The 16,710-nt window shown below is 46.9% G+C and overlaps 1 protein-coding gene across 1 annotated transcript in view; it reads left to right on the forward strand.

The window, feature by feature from the left end:
* lyst (lysosomal trafficking regulator) overlaps positions 1 to 16,710 on the forward strand; it is a 280,835-nt gene that overhangs the window by 73,870 nt on the left and 190,255 nt on the right. Inside the window, 7 exon segments of the mRNA XM_065008440.1 lie at positions 7,000 to 7,541; positions 7,787 to 7,898; positions 7,901 to 7,956; positions 11,939 to 12,039; positions 12,140 to 12,296; positions 14,899 to 15,054; positions 15,285 to 16,276. Of these exon segments, the coding sequence (XP_064864512.1) occupies positions 7,000 to 7,541; positions 7,787 to 7,898; positions 7,901 to 7,956; positions 11,939 to 12,039; positions 12,140 to 12,296; positions 14,899 to 15,054; positions 15,285 to 16,276 (2,116 nt within the window).

Consider the following 16,710-nt stretch of genomic DNA (forward strand, 5'->3'; position numbering starts at 1 on the left):
GACTGGAGCTGTCAATCCCTACAGACCATTAGACTGGAGCTGTCAATCCCCACAGACTGGAGCTGTCAATCCCCACATACTGGAGCTGTCAACCCCTACAGACTGGAGCTGTCAACCCCTACAGACTGGAGCTGTCAACCCCTACAGACTGGAGCTGTCAACCCCTACAGACTGGAGCTGTCAACCCCTACATACTGGAGCTGTCAACCCCTACAGACTGGAGCTGTCAACCCCTACAGACTGGAGCTGTCAACCCCTACAGACTGGAGCTGTCAATCCCTACAGACTGGAGCTGTCAATCCCTACAGACCATTAGACTGGAGCTGTCAATCCCTACAGACTGGAGCTGTCAATCCCTACAGACCATTAGACTGGAGCTGTCACTCCCTACAGACTGGAGCTGTCAATCCCTACAGACCATTAGACTGGAGCTGTCACTCCCTACAGACTGGAGCTGTCAACCCCTACAGACTGGAGCTGTCAACCCCTACATACTGGAGCTGTCAACCCCTACAGACTGGAGCTGTCAACCCCTACAGACTGGAGCTGTCAACCCCTACAGACTGGAGCTGTCAACCCCTACAGACTGGAGCTGTCAACCCCTACAGACTGGAGCTGTCAATCCCTACAGACTGGAGCTGTCAATCCCTACAGACCATTAGACTGGAGCTGTCAATCCCTACAGACTGGAGCTGTCAATCCCTACAGACCATTAGACTGGAGCTGTCACTCCCTACAGACTGGAGCTGTCAATCCCTACAGACCATTAGACTGGAGCTGTCACTCCCTACAGACTGGAGCTGTCAATCCCTACAGACTGGAGCTGTCAATCCCTACAGACTGGAGCTGTCAACCCCTACAGACTGGAGCTGTCAATCCCTACAGACTGGAGCTCTCAATCCCTAATGACCATTAGACTGGAGCTGTCACTCCCTACAGACTGGAGCTGTCAATCCCTACAGACCATTAGACTGGGGCTGTCACTCCCTACAGACTGGAGCTGTCAATCCCTACAGACTGGAGCTGTCACTCCCCACAGACTGGAGCTGTCACTCCTTACATACTGGAGCTGTCAATCCCTACAGACTGGAGCTGTCAATCCCTACAGACTGGAGCTGTCAACCCCTACAGACTGGAGCTGTCAACCCCTACAGACTGGAGCTGTCAATCCCCACAGAGACTCCCCACAGACTGGAGCTGTCAATCCCTACAGACTGGAGCTGTCAATCCCTACAGACCATTAGACTGGAGCTGTCAATCCCTACAGACTGGAGCTGTCAATCCCTACAGACCATTAGACTGGAGCTGTCAATCCCTACAGACTGGAGCTGTCAATACAGACCATTAGACTGGAGACTACAGACTTCAACCCCTACAGACTGGAGCTGTCAATCCCTACAGACTGGAGCTGTCAATCCCTACAGACCATTAGACTGGAGCTGTCACTCCCTACAGACTGGAGCTGTCAATCCCTACAGACCATTAGACTGGATTACAGACTGGAGCTGTCAATCCCTACAGACCATTAGACTGGACTGTCAATCCCTACAGAGCTGTCAACCCCTACAGACTGGAGCTGTCAACCCCTACAGACTGGAGCTGTCAATCCCTACAGACTGGAGCTCTCAATCCCTAATGACCATTAGACTGGAGCTGTCACTCCCTACAGACCATTAGACTGGAGCTGTCAATCCCTACAGACTGGAGCTGTCACTCCCCACAGACTGGAGCTGTCACTCCCTACAGACTGGAGCTGTCAATCCCTACAGACTGGAGCTGTCAATCCCTACAGACTGGAGCTGTCAATCCCTACAGACTGGAGCTGTCAATCCCTACAGACTGGAGTTGTCAATCCCTACAGACCATTAGACTGGAGCTGTCAATCCCTACAGACTGGAGCTGTCAATCCCTGCAGACTGGAGCTGTCAACCCCTACAGACTGGAGCTGTCAATCCCCACAGACTGGAGCTGTCAATCCCCACAGACTGGAGCTGTCAATCCCCACAGACTGGAGCTGTCAATCCCTACAGACTGGAGCTGTCAATCCCTACAGACCATTAGACTGGAGCTGTCAATCCCTACAGACTGGAGCTGTCAATCCCTACAGACCATTAGACTGGAGCTGTCAATCCCTACAGACTGGAGCTGTCAATCCCTACAGACCATTAGACTGGAGCTGTCACTCCCTACAGACTGGAGCTGTCAATCCCTACAGACCATTAGACTGGAGCTGTCACTCCCTACAGACTGGAGCTGTCAATCCCTACAGACTGGAGCTGTCAATCCCTACAGACTGGAGCTGTCAACCCCTACAGACTGGAGCTGTCAATCCCTACAGACTGGAGCTCTCAATCCCTAATGACCATTAGACTGGAGCTGTCACTCCCTACAGACTGGAGCTGTCAATCCCTACAGACCATTAGACTGGGGCTGTCACTCCCTACAGACTGGAGCTGTCAATCCCTACAGACCATTAGACTGGAGCTGTCAATCCCTACAGACTGGAGCTGTCACTCCCCACAGACTGGAGCTGTCACTCCTTACATACTGGAGCTGTCAATCCCTACAGACTGGAGCTGTCAATCCCTACAGACCATTAGACTGGAGCTGTCACTCCCTACAGACTGGAGCTGTCAATCCCTACAGACCATTAGACTGGAGCTGTCAATCCCTACAGACTGGAGCTGTCAACCCCTACAGACTGGAGCTGTCAACCCCTACAGACTGGAGCTGTCAATCCCTACAGACTGGAGCTCTCAATCCCTAATGACCATTAGACTGGAGCTGTCACTCCCTACAGACCATTAGACTGGAGCTGTCAATCCCTACAGACTGGAGCTGTCACTCCCCACAGACTGGAGCTGTCCCTACAGACTGGAGCTCCAATCCCTACAGACTGGAGCTGTCAATCCCTACAGACTGGAGCTGTCAATCCCTACAGACTGGAGGTCAATCCCTACAGACTGGAGCTGTCAATCCCTACAGACTGGAGTTGTCAATCCCTACAGACCATTAGACTGGAGCTGTCAATCCCTACAGACTGGAGCTGTCAATCCCTACAGACTGGAGCTGTCAATCCCCTACAGACTGGAGCTGTCAATCCCCACAGACTGGAGCTGTCAATCCCCACAGACTGGAGCTGTCAATCCCTACAGACTGGAGCTGTCAATCCCTACAGACCATTAGACTGGAGCTGTCAATCCCTACAGACTGGAGCTGTCAACCCCTACAGACTGGAGCTGTCAATCCCTACAGACTGGAGCTGTCAATCCCTACAGACCATTAGACTGGAGCTGTCACTCCCTACAGACTGGAGCTGTCAATCCCTACAGACCATTAGACTGGAGCTGTCACTCCCTACAGACTGGAGCTGTCAATCCCTACAGACCATTAGACTGGAGCTGTCAATCCCTACAGACTGGAGCTGTCAACCCCTACAGACCATTAGACTGGAGCTGTCAATCCCTACAGACTGGAGCTGTCAATCCCTACAGACTGGAGCTCTCAATCCCTAATGACCATTAGACTGGAGCTGTCACTCCCTACAGACTGGAGCTGTCAATCCCTACAGACCATTAGACTGGAGCTGTCAATCCCTACAGACTGGAGCTGTCACTCCCCACAGACTGGAGCTGTCACTCCCTACAGACTGGAGCTGTCAATCCCTACAGACTGGAGCTGTCAATCCCCACAGACTGGAGCTGTCAATCCCTACAGACTGGAGCTGTCAATCCCTACAGACTGGAGTTGTCAATCCCTACAGACCATTAGACTGGAGCTGTCAATCCCCACAGACTGGAGCTGTCAATTGCAGACTGGAGCTGTCAACCCCTACAGACTGGAGCTGTCAACCCCTACAGACCTACAGACTGGAGCTGTCAACCCCTACAGACTGGAGCTGTCAACCCCTACAGACTGGAGCTGTCAACCCCTACAGACTGGAGCTGTCAACCCCTACAGACTGGAGCTGTCAACCCCTACAGACTGGAGCTGTCAACCCCTACAGACTGGAGCTGTCAACCCCTACAGACTGGAGCTGTCAATCCCCACAGACTGGAGCTGTCAATCCCCACAGACTGGAGCTGTCAATCCCCACAGACTGGAGCTGTCAATCCCTACAGACCATTAGACTGGAGCTGTCAACCCCTACAGACTGGAGCTGTCAACCCCTACAGACTGGAGCTGTCAACCCCTACAGACTGGAGCTGTCAATCCCTACAGACCATTAGACTGGATCTGTCAACCCCTACAGACTGGAGCTGTCAATCCCTACAGACCATTAGACTGGAGCTGTCAACCCCTACAGACTGGAGCTGTCAATCCCTACAGACTGGAGCTGTCAATCCCTACAGACTGGAGCTGTCAATCCCTACAGACCATTAGACTGGAGCTGTCAACCCCTACAGACTGGAGCTGTCAACCCCTACAGACTGGAGCTGTCAACCCCTACAGACTGGAGCTGTCAATCCCTACAGACTGGAGCTGTCAATCCCTTCCATCTATCGCCATGACCACCATTGTGGCTGATGGAAACCATCGTTCCAAAGTCCCTCTATTTCATGTTTAATGTTCTGAGGCTGGTTCTCCATAGTAACAGGACAAAGGAATGTGTCTGTGGCCTGAGATTTACCAGGTGCGTGAGGGGTCATAAAACCCCCCAGGTCTTCAGACCCACAGATCTCTCCTTCTCTGTTGGGGTTGAGAGAGAATCTGGAGGGTTGTGGTCTCCTGTAACCTGACCTGGTCAAGACAGTCATGACACAGTTGTTTCTGTGTTGCCTGATTTCACCCAGCCTTACAGTAGTTTCTGTGTTACCTGATTTCACCCTGCCTTACAGTAGTTTATGTTCCTGTGTTGCCTGATTTCACCCAGCCATACAGTAGTTTTTGTGTTGCCTGATTTCACCCTGCCTTACAGTAGTTTCTGTGTTACCTGATTTCACCCTGCCTTACAGTAGTTTATGTTCCTGTGTTGCCTGATTTCACCCAGCCATACAGTAGTTTTTGTGTTGCCTGATTTCACCCTGCCTTACAGTAGTTTCTGTGTTGCCTGATTTCACCCTGCCTTACAGTAGTTTTTGTGTTGCCTGATTTCACCCTGCCTTACAGTAGTTTTTGTGTTGCCTGATTTCACCCTGCCTTACAGTAGTTTCTGTTCCTGTGTTGCCTGATTTCACCCAGCCTTACAGTAGTTTCTGTGTTGCCTGATTTCACCCTGCCTTACAGTAGTTTCTGTGTTGCCTGATTTCACCCTGCCTTACAGTAGTTTTTGTGTTGCCTGATTTCACCCTGCCTTACAGTAGTTTCTGTGTTGCCTGATTTCACCCTGCCTTACAGTAGTTTCTGTGTTGCCTGATTTCACCCTGCCTTACAGTAGTTTCTGTGCCTGTGTTGCCTGATTTCACCCTGCCTTACAGTAGTTTCTGTGCCTGTGTTGCCTGATTTCACCCTGACTTACAGTAGTTTCTGTGTTGCCTGATTTCACCCAGCCTTACAGTAGTTTCTGTGTTGCCAGATTTCACCCTGCCTTACAGTAGTTTATGTTCCTGTGTTGCCTGATTTCACCCTGCCTTACAGTAGTTTCTGTGCCTGTGTTGCCTGATTTCACCCTGCCTTACAGTAGTTTCTGTGCCTGTGTTGCCTGATTTCACCCTGCCTTACAGTAGTTTCTGTGCCTGTGTTGCCTGATTTCACCCTGCCTTACAGTAGTTTATGTTCCTGTGTTGCCTGATTTCACCCAGCCATACAGTAGTTTTTGTGTTGCCTGATTTCACCCTGCCTTACAGTAGTTTCTGTGTTACCTGATTTCACCCTGCCTTACAGTAGTTTATGTTCCTGTGTTGCCTGATTTCACCCAGCCATACAGTAGTTTTTGTGTTGCCTGATTTCACCCTGCCTTACAGTAGTTTCTGTGTTGCCTGATTTCACCCTGCCTTACAGTAGTTTTTGTGTTGCCTGATTTCACCCTGCCTTACAGTAGTTTTTGTGTTGCCTGATTTCACCCTGCCTTACAGTAGTTTCTGTTCCTGTGTTGCCTGATTTCACCCTGCCATACAGTAGTTTTTGTGTTGCCTGATTTCACCCAGCCTTACAGTAGTTTCTGTGTTGCCTGATTTCACCCTGCCTTACAGTAGTTTCTGTGTTGCCTGATTTCACCCTGCCTTACAGTAGTTTTTGTGTTGCCTGATTTCACCCTGCCTTACAGTAGTTTCTGTGTTGCCTGATTTCACCCTGCCTTACAGTAGTTTCTGTGTTGCCTGATTTCACCCTGCCTTACAGTAGTTTCTGTGCCTGTGTTGCCTGATTTCACCCTGCCTTACAGTAGTTTCTGTGCCTGTGTTGCCTGATTTCACCCTGACTTACAGTAGTTTCTGTGTTGCCTGATTTCACCCAGCCTTACAGTAGTTTCTGTGTTGCCAGATTTCACCCTGCCTTACAGTAGTTTATGTTCCTGTGTTGCCTGATTTCACCCTGCCTTACAGTAGTTTCTGTGCCTGTGTTGCCTGATTTCACCCTGCCTTACAGTAGTTTCTGTGCCTGTGTTGCCTGATTTCACCCTGCCTTACAGTAGTTTCTGTGTTGCCTGATTTCACCCTGACTTACAGTAGTTTCTGTGTTGCCTGATTTCACCCTGCCTTACAGTAGTTTCTGTGTTGCCTGATTTCACCCTGCCTTACAGTAGTTTCTGTGTTGCCTGATTTCACCCTGCCTTACAGTAGTTTCTGTGTTGCCTGATTTCACCCTGCCTTACAGTAGTTTATGTGTTGCCTGATTTCACCCTGCCTTACAGTAGTTTCTGTGTTGCCTGATTTCACCCTGCCTTACAGTAGTTTCTGTTCCTGTGTTGCCTGATTTCACCCTGCCATACAGTAGTTTCTGTGTTGCCTGATTTCACCCAGCCGTACAGTAGTTTCTGTGTTGCCTGATTTCACCCAGCCTTACAGTAGTTTTTGTGTTGCCTGATTTCACCCAGCCTTACAGTTGTTTCTGTGTTGCCAGATTTCACCCTGCTGTCTCTGCTGGAAGTGTTCTTGAGCCGGGAGGTGAATGCCGCCCCCCAGAGGGCGGGGAAAGACCAGAAGACCGGTGCGTTGCACTCTGAGAAGCCGTCCCGCGGAGGCAGCAGCAGCTCCACCTGGAAGGTCCTGCGTCGCTCCCGCCGCACCGCTCAGCGCTACTCCGTAAGGGATGCTCGTCGCTCCCAGCTCTCCACCTCCGACTCAGACGCCAACTCTGACAACAAGGCCGTCGCCGGTGGCACCGGTGGAGTGCGTAGTCGACGTTCTCGCGGTTCTACGATCCGTGTGAGCTGCCAGCATCACCGTTCGGAGGCTCCCTTGTTACCCTCGCCTCCTGTCCCCCCTCCCGAGAAGACCATGGCATCGCCTTTCCCGCTCTACCCTCAACCTCGGTCGCTGGGGGGGTCCCAGGCCACCCTGGACACAGAGACCCTGACTGACCCAGCTGCCATGTCCATATTCAACAGGATGGAGAACTCTCCCTTCGACCTCTGTCATGTTCTGCTCTCGCTCCTGGAAAAGGTATTTTTAAATTGTGTTGAATGTCAAGTGCCCCGGTGCACAGCCTTGTCAGCCTTTGCTCAAGCTGTCCATTCTTAATACAACCCCGGACCACAATGGAAGTAGGTTGGTAGACTTAGTGTTTTTAATACTAAATCATGTTGTTCTCAAGTGGTTGCATTATCTCTATATGTGTATTTTAAATATGACCCCCCCCCCCCCCCCAAAAAAAATAATAATAATTCATTTAAATGTTTTTTTCCAAGGTGTGTAAATTTGACATGAGCATCAACCACAACCCAGGTCTGGCTGTCAGTGTTGTGCCGACCCTCACTGAAATCCTTACCGAGTTTGGAGACTGTTGTGGTCCGGGGGGAGGGGAGGGGTGGAGGAGCTGGCTGGAGGCTGGACAGAGGAACCCATCGCCCTGGTCCAGGTACACCATTGTGGTGGGATGTTTTTTTAATTACATTTTTTTCTTCATTGAATATAATAATGAAATACTTAATGTCAATGCTTTAATTGGTCTTTTACACATTGTGCTGTACTTACTATTGACATTGTGTTGTCATATTAGTGGGATGTGTTGTCATTGTGGTGGGATGTGTGTCATTGTGGTGGGATGTGTGGTCATTGTGGTGGGATGTGTTGTCATTGTAGTGGGATGTGTTGTCATTGTAGTGGGATGTGTTGTCATTGTAGTGGGATGTTTTGTCATTGTAGTGGGATGTTTTGTCATTGTAGATGTTTTGGGATGTTTTGTGTCATTGTAGTTTGGGATGTTTTGTCATTGTAGTGGGATGTTTTGTCATTGTAGTGGGATGTTTTGTCATTGTAGTGGGATGTTTTGTCATGATGTTTTGTCATTGTGGTGGGATGTTTTGTCATTGTGGTGGGATGTTTTGACATTGTAATGGATGTGTTGACATTGTAGTGAGATGTTTTGTCATTGTGGTGGGATGTTTTGTTGTCATTGTAATGGGATGTGTTGTCATTGTAATGGGATGTTTTGACATTGTGGTGGGATGTTTTGACATTGTAATTGGATGTGTTGTCATTGTGGTGGGATGTGTTGTCATTGTGGTGGGATGTTTTGACATTGTGGTGGGATGTTTTGACATTGTAATGGGATGTGTTGACATTGTAGTGGGATGTTTTGACATTGTGGTGGGATGTTTTGACATTGTAATTGGATGTGTTGTCATTGTGGTGGGATGTTTTGAAATTGTAATGGGATGTGTTGTCATTGTGGTGTATAGGATGTTTTGACATTGTGGTGGGATGTTTTGACATTGTAATGGGATGTTTTGACATTGTAATGGGATGTGTTGACATTGTGGTGGGATGTTTTGACATTGTGGTGGGATGTGTTGTCATTGTGGTGGGATGTGTTGTCATTGTGGTGGGATGTTTTGACATTGTGGTGGGATGTTTTGACATTGTGGGATGGGATGTTTTGACATTGTGGTGGGATGTTTTGACATTGTGGTGGGATGTGTTGTCATTGTGGTGGGATGTGTTGTCATTGTGGTGGGATGTTTTGTCATTGTCATTGTAGGGATGTTTTGTCATTGTAATTGGATGTGTTGTCATTGTAGTTTGTGGGATGTGTTTGTCATTGTGGTGGGATTGTTTTGTCATTGTAGTGGGATGTGTTGTCATTGTAATTGGGATGTGTTGTCATTGTAGGTGGGATGTTTTGACATTGTAGTGGGATGTTTTGACATTGTAGTTTGGGATGTTTTGACATTGTAATGGGATGTGTTGTCATTGTGGTGGGATGTTTTGACATTGTAGTAGTTTGGATGTTTTGACATTGTATTGTGGGATGTTTTGACATTGTGGTGGGATGTTTTGACATTGTTTGGTGGGATGTTTTTTGACATTGTTGTTTGTCATTGGGATGTGTTTGTCATTGTTTGTCATTGTGGGATGTTTTGACATTGTTTGTCATTGTGGGATAGTTTGTTTGTATAGTTTGTCATTGTATAGTTTGTCATTGTATAGTTTGATTGTATAGTTTTTTGTATAGTTTGTCATTGTAGTGGGATGTTTTTTGACATTGTTTGGTGTTTGGATGTTTGTTTGACATTGTGGTGTTTGTCATTGATAGTTTTTTGACATTGTAGTTTGTCATTGGGATGTGTTGTCATTGTGGTGGGATGTTTTGACATTTGTCATTGTATAGTTTGTCATTGTATAGTTTGTCATTGTGGTGGGATGTGTTGACATTTGTCATTGTATAGTTTGTCATTGTATAGTTTGTCATTGTATAGTTTGTCATTGTATTGTTTGTCATTGTATTGTTTGTCATTGTATAGTTTGTCATTGTATAGTTTGTCATTGTATAGTTTGTCATTGTATAGTTTGTCATTGTATAGTTTGTCATTGTATTGTTTGTCATTGTATAGTTTGTCATTGTATAGTTTGTCATTGTATAGTTTGTCATTGTATAGTTTGTCATTGTATAGTTTGTCATTGTCATTGTTTGTCAGTTTGTATTGTTTGTCATTGTATAGTTTGACATTGTGGTGGGATTGTATGTTTGTCATTGTATAGTTTGTCATTGTATAGTTTGGATGTTTTGTATAGTTTGTCATTGTATAGTTTGTCATTGTATAGTTTGTCATTGTGTTTGTCATTGGGATTGTGTTGTCATTGTATAGTTTGTCATTGTATAGTTTGTCATTGTATAGTTTGTCATTGTATAGTTTGTCATTGTATAGTTTGTCATTGTATAGTTTGTCATTGTATAGTTTGTCATTGTATAGTTTGTCATTGTATAGTTTGTCATTGTATAGTTTGTCATTGTATAGTTTGTCATTGTATAGTTTGTCATTGTATAGTTTGTCATTGTATAGTTTGTCATTGTATAGTTTGTCATTGTATAGTTTGTCATTGTATAGTTTGTCATTGTATAGTTTGTCATTGTATAGTTTGTCATTGTATAGTTTGTCATTGTAGTTTGTAGTTTGTCATTGTATTGTTTGTCATTGTATTGTTTGTCATTGTATAGTTTGTCATTGTATAGTTTGTCATTGTATAGTTTGTCATTGTATAGTTTGTCATTGTATAGTTTGTCATTGTATTGTTTGTCATTGTATAGTTTGTCATTGTATAGTTTGTCATTGTATAGTTTGTCATTGTATAGTTTGTCATTGTATATAGTTTGTCATTGTATAGTTTGTCATTGTATAGTTTGTCATTGTATTGTTTGTCATTGTATTGTTTGTCATTGTATTGTTTGTCATTGTATAGTTTGTCATTGTATAGTTTGTCATTGTATAGTTTGTCATTGTATAGTTTGTCATTGTATAGTTTGTCATTGTATTGTTTGTCAGTTTGTATTGTTTGTCATTGTATTGTTTGTCATTGTATAGTTTGTCATTGTATAGTTTGTCATTGTATAGTTTGTCATTGTATAGTTTGTCATTGTATAGTTTGTCATTGTATAGTTTGTCATTGTATAGTTTGTCATTGTATAGTTTGTCATTGTATAGTTTGTCATTGTATAGTTTGTCATTGTATTGTTTGTCATTGTATTGTTTGTCATTGTATTGTTTGTCATTGTATTGTTTGTCATTGTATAGTTTGTCATTGTATTGTTTGTCATTGTATTGTTTGTCATTGTATAGTTTGTCATTGTATAGTTTGTCATTTATAGTTTGTCATTGTATAGTTTGTCATTGTATTGTTTGTCATTGTATAGTTTGTCATTGTATAGTTTGTCAGTTTGTCATTGTATAGTTTGTCATTGTTGTTTGTCATTGTATAGTTTGTCATTGTATAGTTTGTCATTGTATTGTTTGTCATTGTATAGTTTGTCATTGTATTGTTTGTCATTGTATAGTTTGTCATTGTATTGTTTGTCATTGTATAGTTTGTCATTGTATTGTTTGTCATTGTATTGTGATAGTTTATAATGTTGCAAGTATTGGTTGTGTTGTACTATGCCTGTAAGTATGACCATGAGTGATGGACATTAAGATAGTCCACATTATCCCCAGGCTTGTATTTTCAGACCAGGCTAGTAGGAAATATGCCAAACTAGCCCAAAAGACATCTGGAGTATGGTAGCCTAGTGGTTTGAGCATTGGACTAGTAACCGAAAGGTTGCAATTTCAAATCCCCGAGCTGACAAGGTACAAAATCTGTCGTTCTGCCCCTGAACAGGCAGTTAACCCACTGTTCCTAGGCCGTCATTGAAAATAAAAATTTGTTCTTAACTGACTTGCCTAGTTAAATAAAGGTAAAAAATAAATAAAATACATTTTGGACTCTTGGGTAGTGGAACATCATCCAGTAGAGAAAATGTGATCTACCAGCCTGACTGGCCGGTGTCCATAATCCTTAACTTCCATACCCGAGTACGACTAGCTAATAGATAATAAAGATCAGTCTGATCCGTTTCCTCTCAGAGGATGCTGCTAAGGACCATTCTCCACCTGATGTCAGTCGACGTGGGTCAGAGTGAGGCTCTACCAGACAGCCTGCGACGCAGCCTGACCGACCTGCTCAGGTACGTAGCCAAGAGGTTAGAGAACACGACCGGCAGCCAGACGGTTGCTGGCTCTAAACTGGCAGCTGAAACCATTGTACGACCTGTCTATTGTATTCAGAGCCACGCTGAAGATCAGGTCCTGCCTGGAGAGACAGGTTGACCCATTCGCTCCCAGAACCAAGAAGACCCTGCAGGAGGTGCAGGAGGACTTCTCTTTCTCCCGCTGGAGGCACCGCTCCCTGCTGTTACCGGAGCTGCTGGAGGGGGTACTGCAGGTAGGGACTGCTGTGTCCCACATGGCACTATATTCCCTACATAGAGCACTACTTTAGACCCTTATGGCACCCTATTCCCTATATAGTGCACTACTTTAGACCAGAGCCCTATGGCACCCTATTCCCTATATAGTGCACTACTTTAGACCAGAGCCCTATGGAACCCTATTCCCTATATAGTGCACTACTTTAGACCAGAGCCCTATTCCCTATATAGTGCACTACTTTAGACCAGAGCCCTATTCCCTATATAGTGCACTACTTTAGACCAGAGCCCTATTCCCTATATAGTGCACTACTTTAGACCAGAGCCCTATGGCACCCTATTTCCTATATAGTGCACTACTTTAGACCAGGGCCCACATCCATTGTGTAGTGTATTTTTTGCTGATGTACGACCAGGAAGAAGATTTTCTTGTCCTCCTTCAGTCAGTCAACTTCAGGTCAACGTCCTATGGGGAGTCTCACTCTCACCACTTAGGTTGAAGGATCTACAATCACCCCTGACAAGGCCAATTCAAATCCGCACCTCTCTCGAAGCACCGCCTTCCACAGCTGATGAGCGTAAGGCTCACATTCGTTCCTTAAAATATTCTACTCTACACCTCGGCGTGAACGAGATGCGCTACTGAGACACGAAACTGTCTTATGTTGCTCCAACTACACCTCGGCGTGAACGAGATGCGCTACTGAGACACGAAACTGTCTTATGTTGCTCCAACTAAACTGTCCCTTAATGGCAGAGCGTTTCTCACCCTCTGGCCGTTGTTCCCTGATTTGTTTGTATGGTTTCATAAGTTTCCTAATCTCGAACAATTAGTTATTTTTCAAATCGCTTGACCTGACTATAGCCATAAGTAATATGGCTGACGGATGAAGGCTAACAAGCCGGGTTCGGGTTCATGACCAAATAAATTAAAAGATACTCACGTTTGTTGTCTGTCCCAGCTCGCTGCATGCTCAGGCTGCCCCCGGTCCAATCAGTTTTTGTGCAAGACTTTACAGAACAGATTCTTATTTACAATGACGGCCTACCATGGCCAAACCCCCTAACCTGCGCTGCCCGATGGGACTCCCAATCACGTCTGGTTTTGATACAGCCTGGAACCGAACCAGGGTCACTGCACAATGTCCAGTGTCCTTGAGGCCGTCGGCTTGAGGAGGACTTTACACAGCTGTGACTAAAACCGAAGGTAATTCTCTTGGTAGGAAATACAGTCTGTATTTGATTGTGAGGTATTCTAGGTCGGGTGAACAAAAGGACTTGAGTTTCTGTATGTCACAATCACAGTAGTTAATCATGAAACATACACTACCGCCTTTCTTCTTACCAGAGAGTTCTTAATTCCTGTCTGTGCAATGTACTGAGAACCCAGCTGGCTGTATGGATGGGGACAGTATATCCCGAGAGAGCCATGTTCCCGTGAAACAGAGTATGTTACGGTCAAGTGATATCTCTCTGGAAGGAGATCCTCGCCCTGAGCTCGTCTACTTTATGGTCCAGAGACTGAACATTAGCGAGTAATATACTCGGAACCGGTGGACGGTGTGCGCGCCTCCTGAGTCGGACTAGAAGTCCACTCCGAATACCTCTTCTCTGTCAGCGTCTTGGAGCAGCCTCTGGGATAAGTTCAATTGCCCTGGGGGGTACGAACAAAGGATCCAATTTGGGAAAATCGTAATGCTTGTGAGTAACCGCCACGCTGATATCCAAAAGCTGTTTCCTGCTGTATGTAACACAGAAAACATTCTGGGCTAATAATGTAAGAAATTACACACAACAAAACAAAATACTGCACCGTTGCTTAGGAGCTAGAAGAGCTGCCATGTCTGTCTGCGTCAACTTGGCGCTGGGTTTGGAGAGTCGCTCCTCCAAAGTCTCCCTGCTCATGTCTATGGCCTCGGGTAAACCTGTTGGGCACCTCCGCATTACTCGTTCCTGGGCTTGGTGAAGAGCGGTATTAAATTGAAGAAATGAATCCGAGCCTCGCGCTTATCACCTGTGGAAGGCGGGGCTTCCAGCGAGGCGCGGATTTCATTGGCCTCCCAAATGGTACCCTGTTCTCTGTATACATCATTAAAACTTGACTGTGACAAAACTGCACAGATGCCTTTTATTTTCCACTTTTTCCCCCCTCTATTTTTCACAAAACATATTATTTATTGTCCCCAGCACAAGGTGCACCTTTTGTAATGATCATGCTGTTTTAATCAGCTTCATATTCAACACCTGTCAGGTGATTATCTTGGCAAATGAGAAATGCTCACTAACAGGGATGTAAAAACATTTTTACACAATTTGAGAGAAATACCTGTTTTTTGTGCGTCTGGAAAATGGCTGTTTTTTTTGGTGTTTTTTTCCCCCAGCTCATGAAACATGGGACCAACCCTTTACGTGTTGTGTTTTATATTTCTGTTCAGTTTAATAGAAATAAGAGGTCCAAGAATAGATCCCTGTAGAACACCACATGATTAACCTATTGTAATCCAGGGGTGGCTAGGGTGGTCTGGTTAAAGTACTGAACTATTTTGTACCATTTGCTGATGTACGAGCAATTTTTGTATTTCTTAAACCGTTCTATTAATCTAATGGGATGTCCAGGTGCTGTTGGGGTGTCTCCATGCCTCCGCCCCCAATCCCTTCTTCTTCAGTCAAGCTCTAGAGCTCCTTCATGAGTTCATCCAGCATCGCGGCCTGGAGCTGTTTGAGGTCACCGTTCTGAGGCTAGAAGGGCTGGGCCGCGCCCGGGACTCTGAGGTTTGATTGATAGATTTATTTACTAGATCAATGGGGGCTAGCTTCCCAGACACAGATTAAGGCTGGTCTTGGACTAAAAATAGATTATCCACTGAGCTTGCACTTTTAGCTTAATTTGTGTCTGGTGAATTTGGCTCGCAGAGTTGAGTACAACGATAGACACACAAAAATGTATCATGGATTAAAAACACCAAGTCAAAAAAAAAAAATTCCGTTATGTTCCAACTCAGGTGGGGGGTGAGGCAGCAGATCGTCTGAAAGGACTGATCTCCGGGGTCCTAAAGATCATCAGCTCCGTGAAGACCGCTAAGTCAGAGCAACTGCACCAGTCCGTCTGCGCCCGCCGTCGCCACCGCCGCTGTGAATACTCTCACTTCCTGCATCATCACCGCGACCTCTCCGGACTCCCCGTCTCTGCTTTCAAACAGGCCGCCCGCCGTAACCCCTTCGAAGAGACCGAGGGGAAGGAGGGGTTGGATGACGTGGTGCGTTACCCAGAGAGGTGCTGTTGCCTGGCAGCCTGTGCCCACCAGTGTCTCCGTCTGCTCCAGCGCCTGTCCTCCAGTGGACCAGCGGTGCTCCAGGTCCTAGCTGGGGTCCAGGCTGTGGGGATCTGCTGCTGTATGGACCCTCGGTCTGTAGTCGGCCCTCTCCTCCACGCCTTCCAGGCTCCAGGGCTCCGTTCCTACCAGTCCCACATCCTCTCTGTCCTCTCCCGGCTGATCCTGGATCAGTTAGGTGGCGGCCAGCCCTCTGAGAAAGCTAAGCTAGCCTCCTGTAACATCTGTACTCTGGACAGCAGTCAGCTGCCGGGCCTGGAGGAGACGCTCCAGCAGGGGGAGGTCGGAGTGTCGTCCCCCACTTTGAGCTACCGTTCCCATGGTATCCTCCCCAGCGGAGGGGGAGCAGAGGACATGCTGTGGAAGTGGGAGGCCCTGGAGGCGTACCAGGGGCTGGTGTTCGGGGAGGACCAGGCACTCAGCCAACAGGTCGCGGGACACATGTGTCACCTGATGTTGAGAGGGAACGCTGTGGTCCAATGGCAGCTCTACACACACATCTTCAACCCTGTGCTGCAGAGGGGGGTGGAGCTAGTGCATCACGCCCAACAACTGGGTGTGTCTACAGCGTGTAGCCAGGTGTGCTCCTACCACATCCAGTGTCTACCTGTAGAGGTGCTACTGGTCTACCTGCAGACACTACCAACCCTGCTCAAGTCCAGGTGAGGACGGTTGTGTCTTTACCTTCTTTACTTCTCTGTCTTGTCCCCCCCTCCAGTCTGACAGTTTTCTGTCTACGCTGCCTTCCATCCCTCCCTCCTGCCCCCTTCTCCTCCCGTCCCTCTCTCCTGCCCCCTTCTCCTCCCGTCCCTCTCTCCTGCCCCCTTCTCCTCCCGTCCCTCTCTCCTGCCCCCTTCTCCTCCCGTCCCTCTCTCCTGCCCCCTTCTCCTCCCGTCCCTCTCTCCTGCTCCCTCTCCTCCCGTCCCTCTCTCCTGCCCCCTTCTCCTCCGTCCCTCTCTCCTGCCCCCTTCTCCTCCCGTCCCTCTCTCCTGCCCCCTTCTCCTCCCGCCCCGCTCTCCTGCCCCCTTCTCCTCCCGTCCCTCTCCTGCCCCCTTCTCCTCCCGTCCCTCCCTCCTGCCCCCTTCTCCTCCTCCCG

The sequence above is a fragment of the Oncorhynchus nerka genome, linkage group LG23, assembly GCF_034236695.1.
Source record: "Oncorhynchus nerka isolate Pitt River linkage group LG23, Oner_Uvic_2.0, whole genome shotgun sequence".
Classification (NCBI taxonomy): domain Eukaryota; kingdom Metazoa; phylum Chordata; class Actinopteri; order Salmoniformes; family Salmonidae; genus Oncorhynchus; species Oncorhynchus nerka.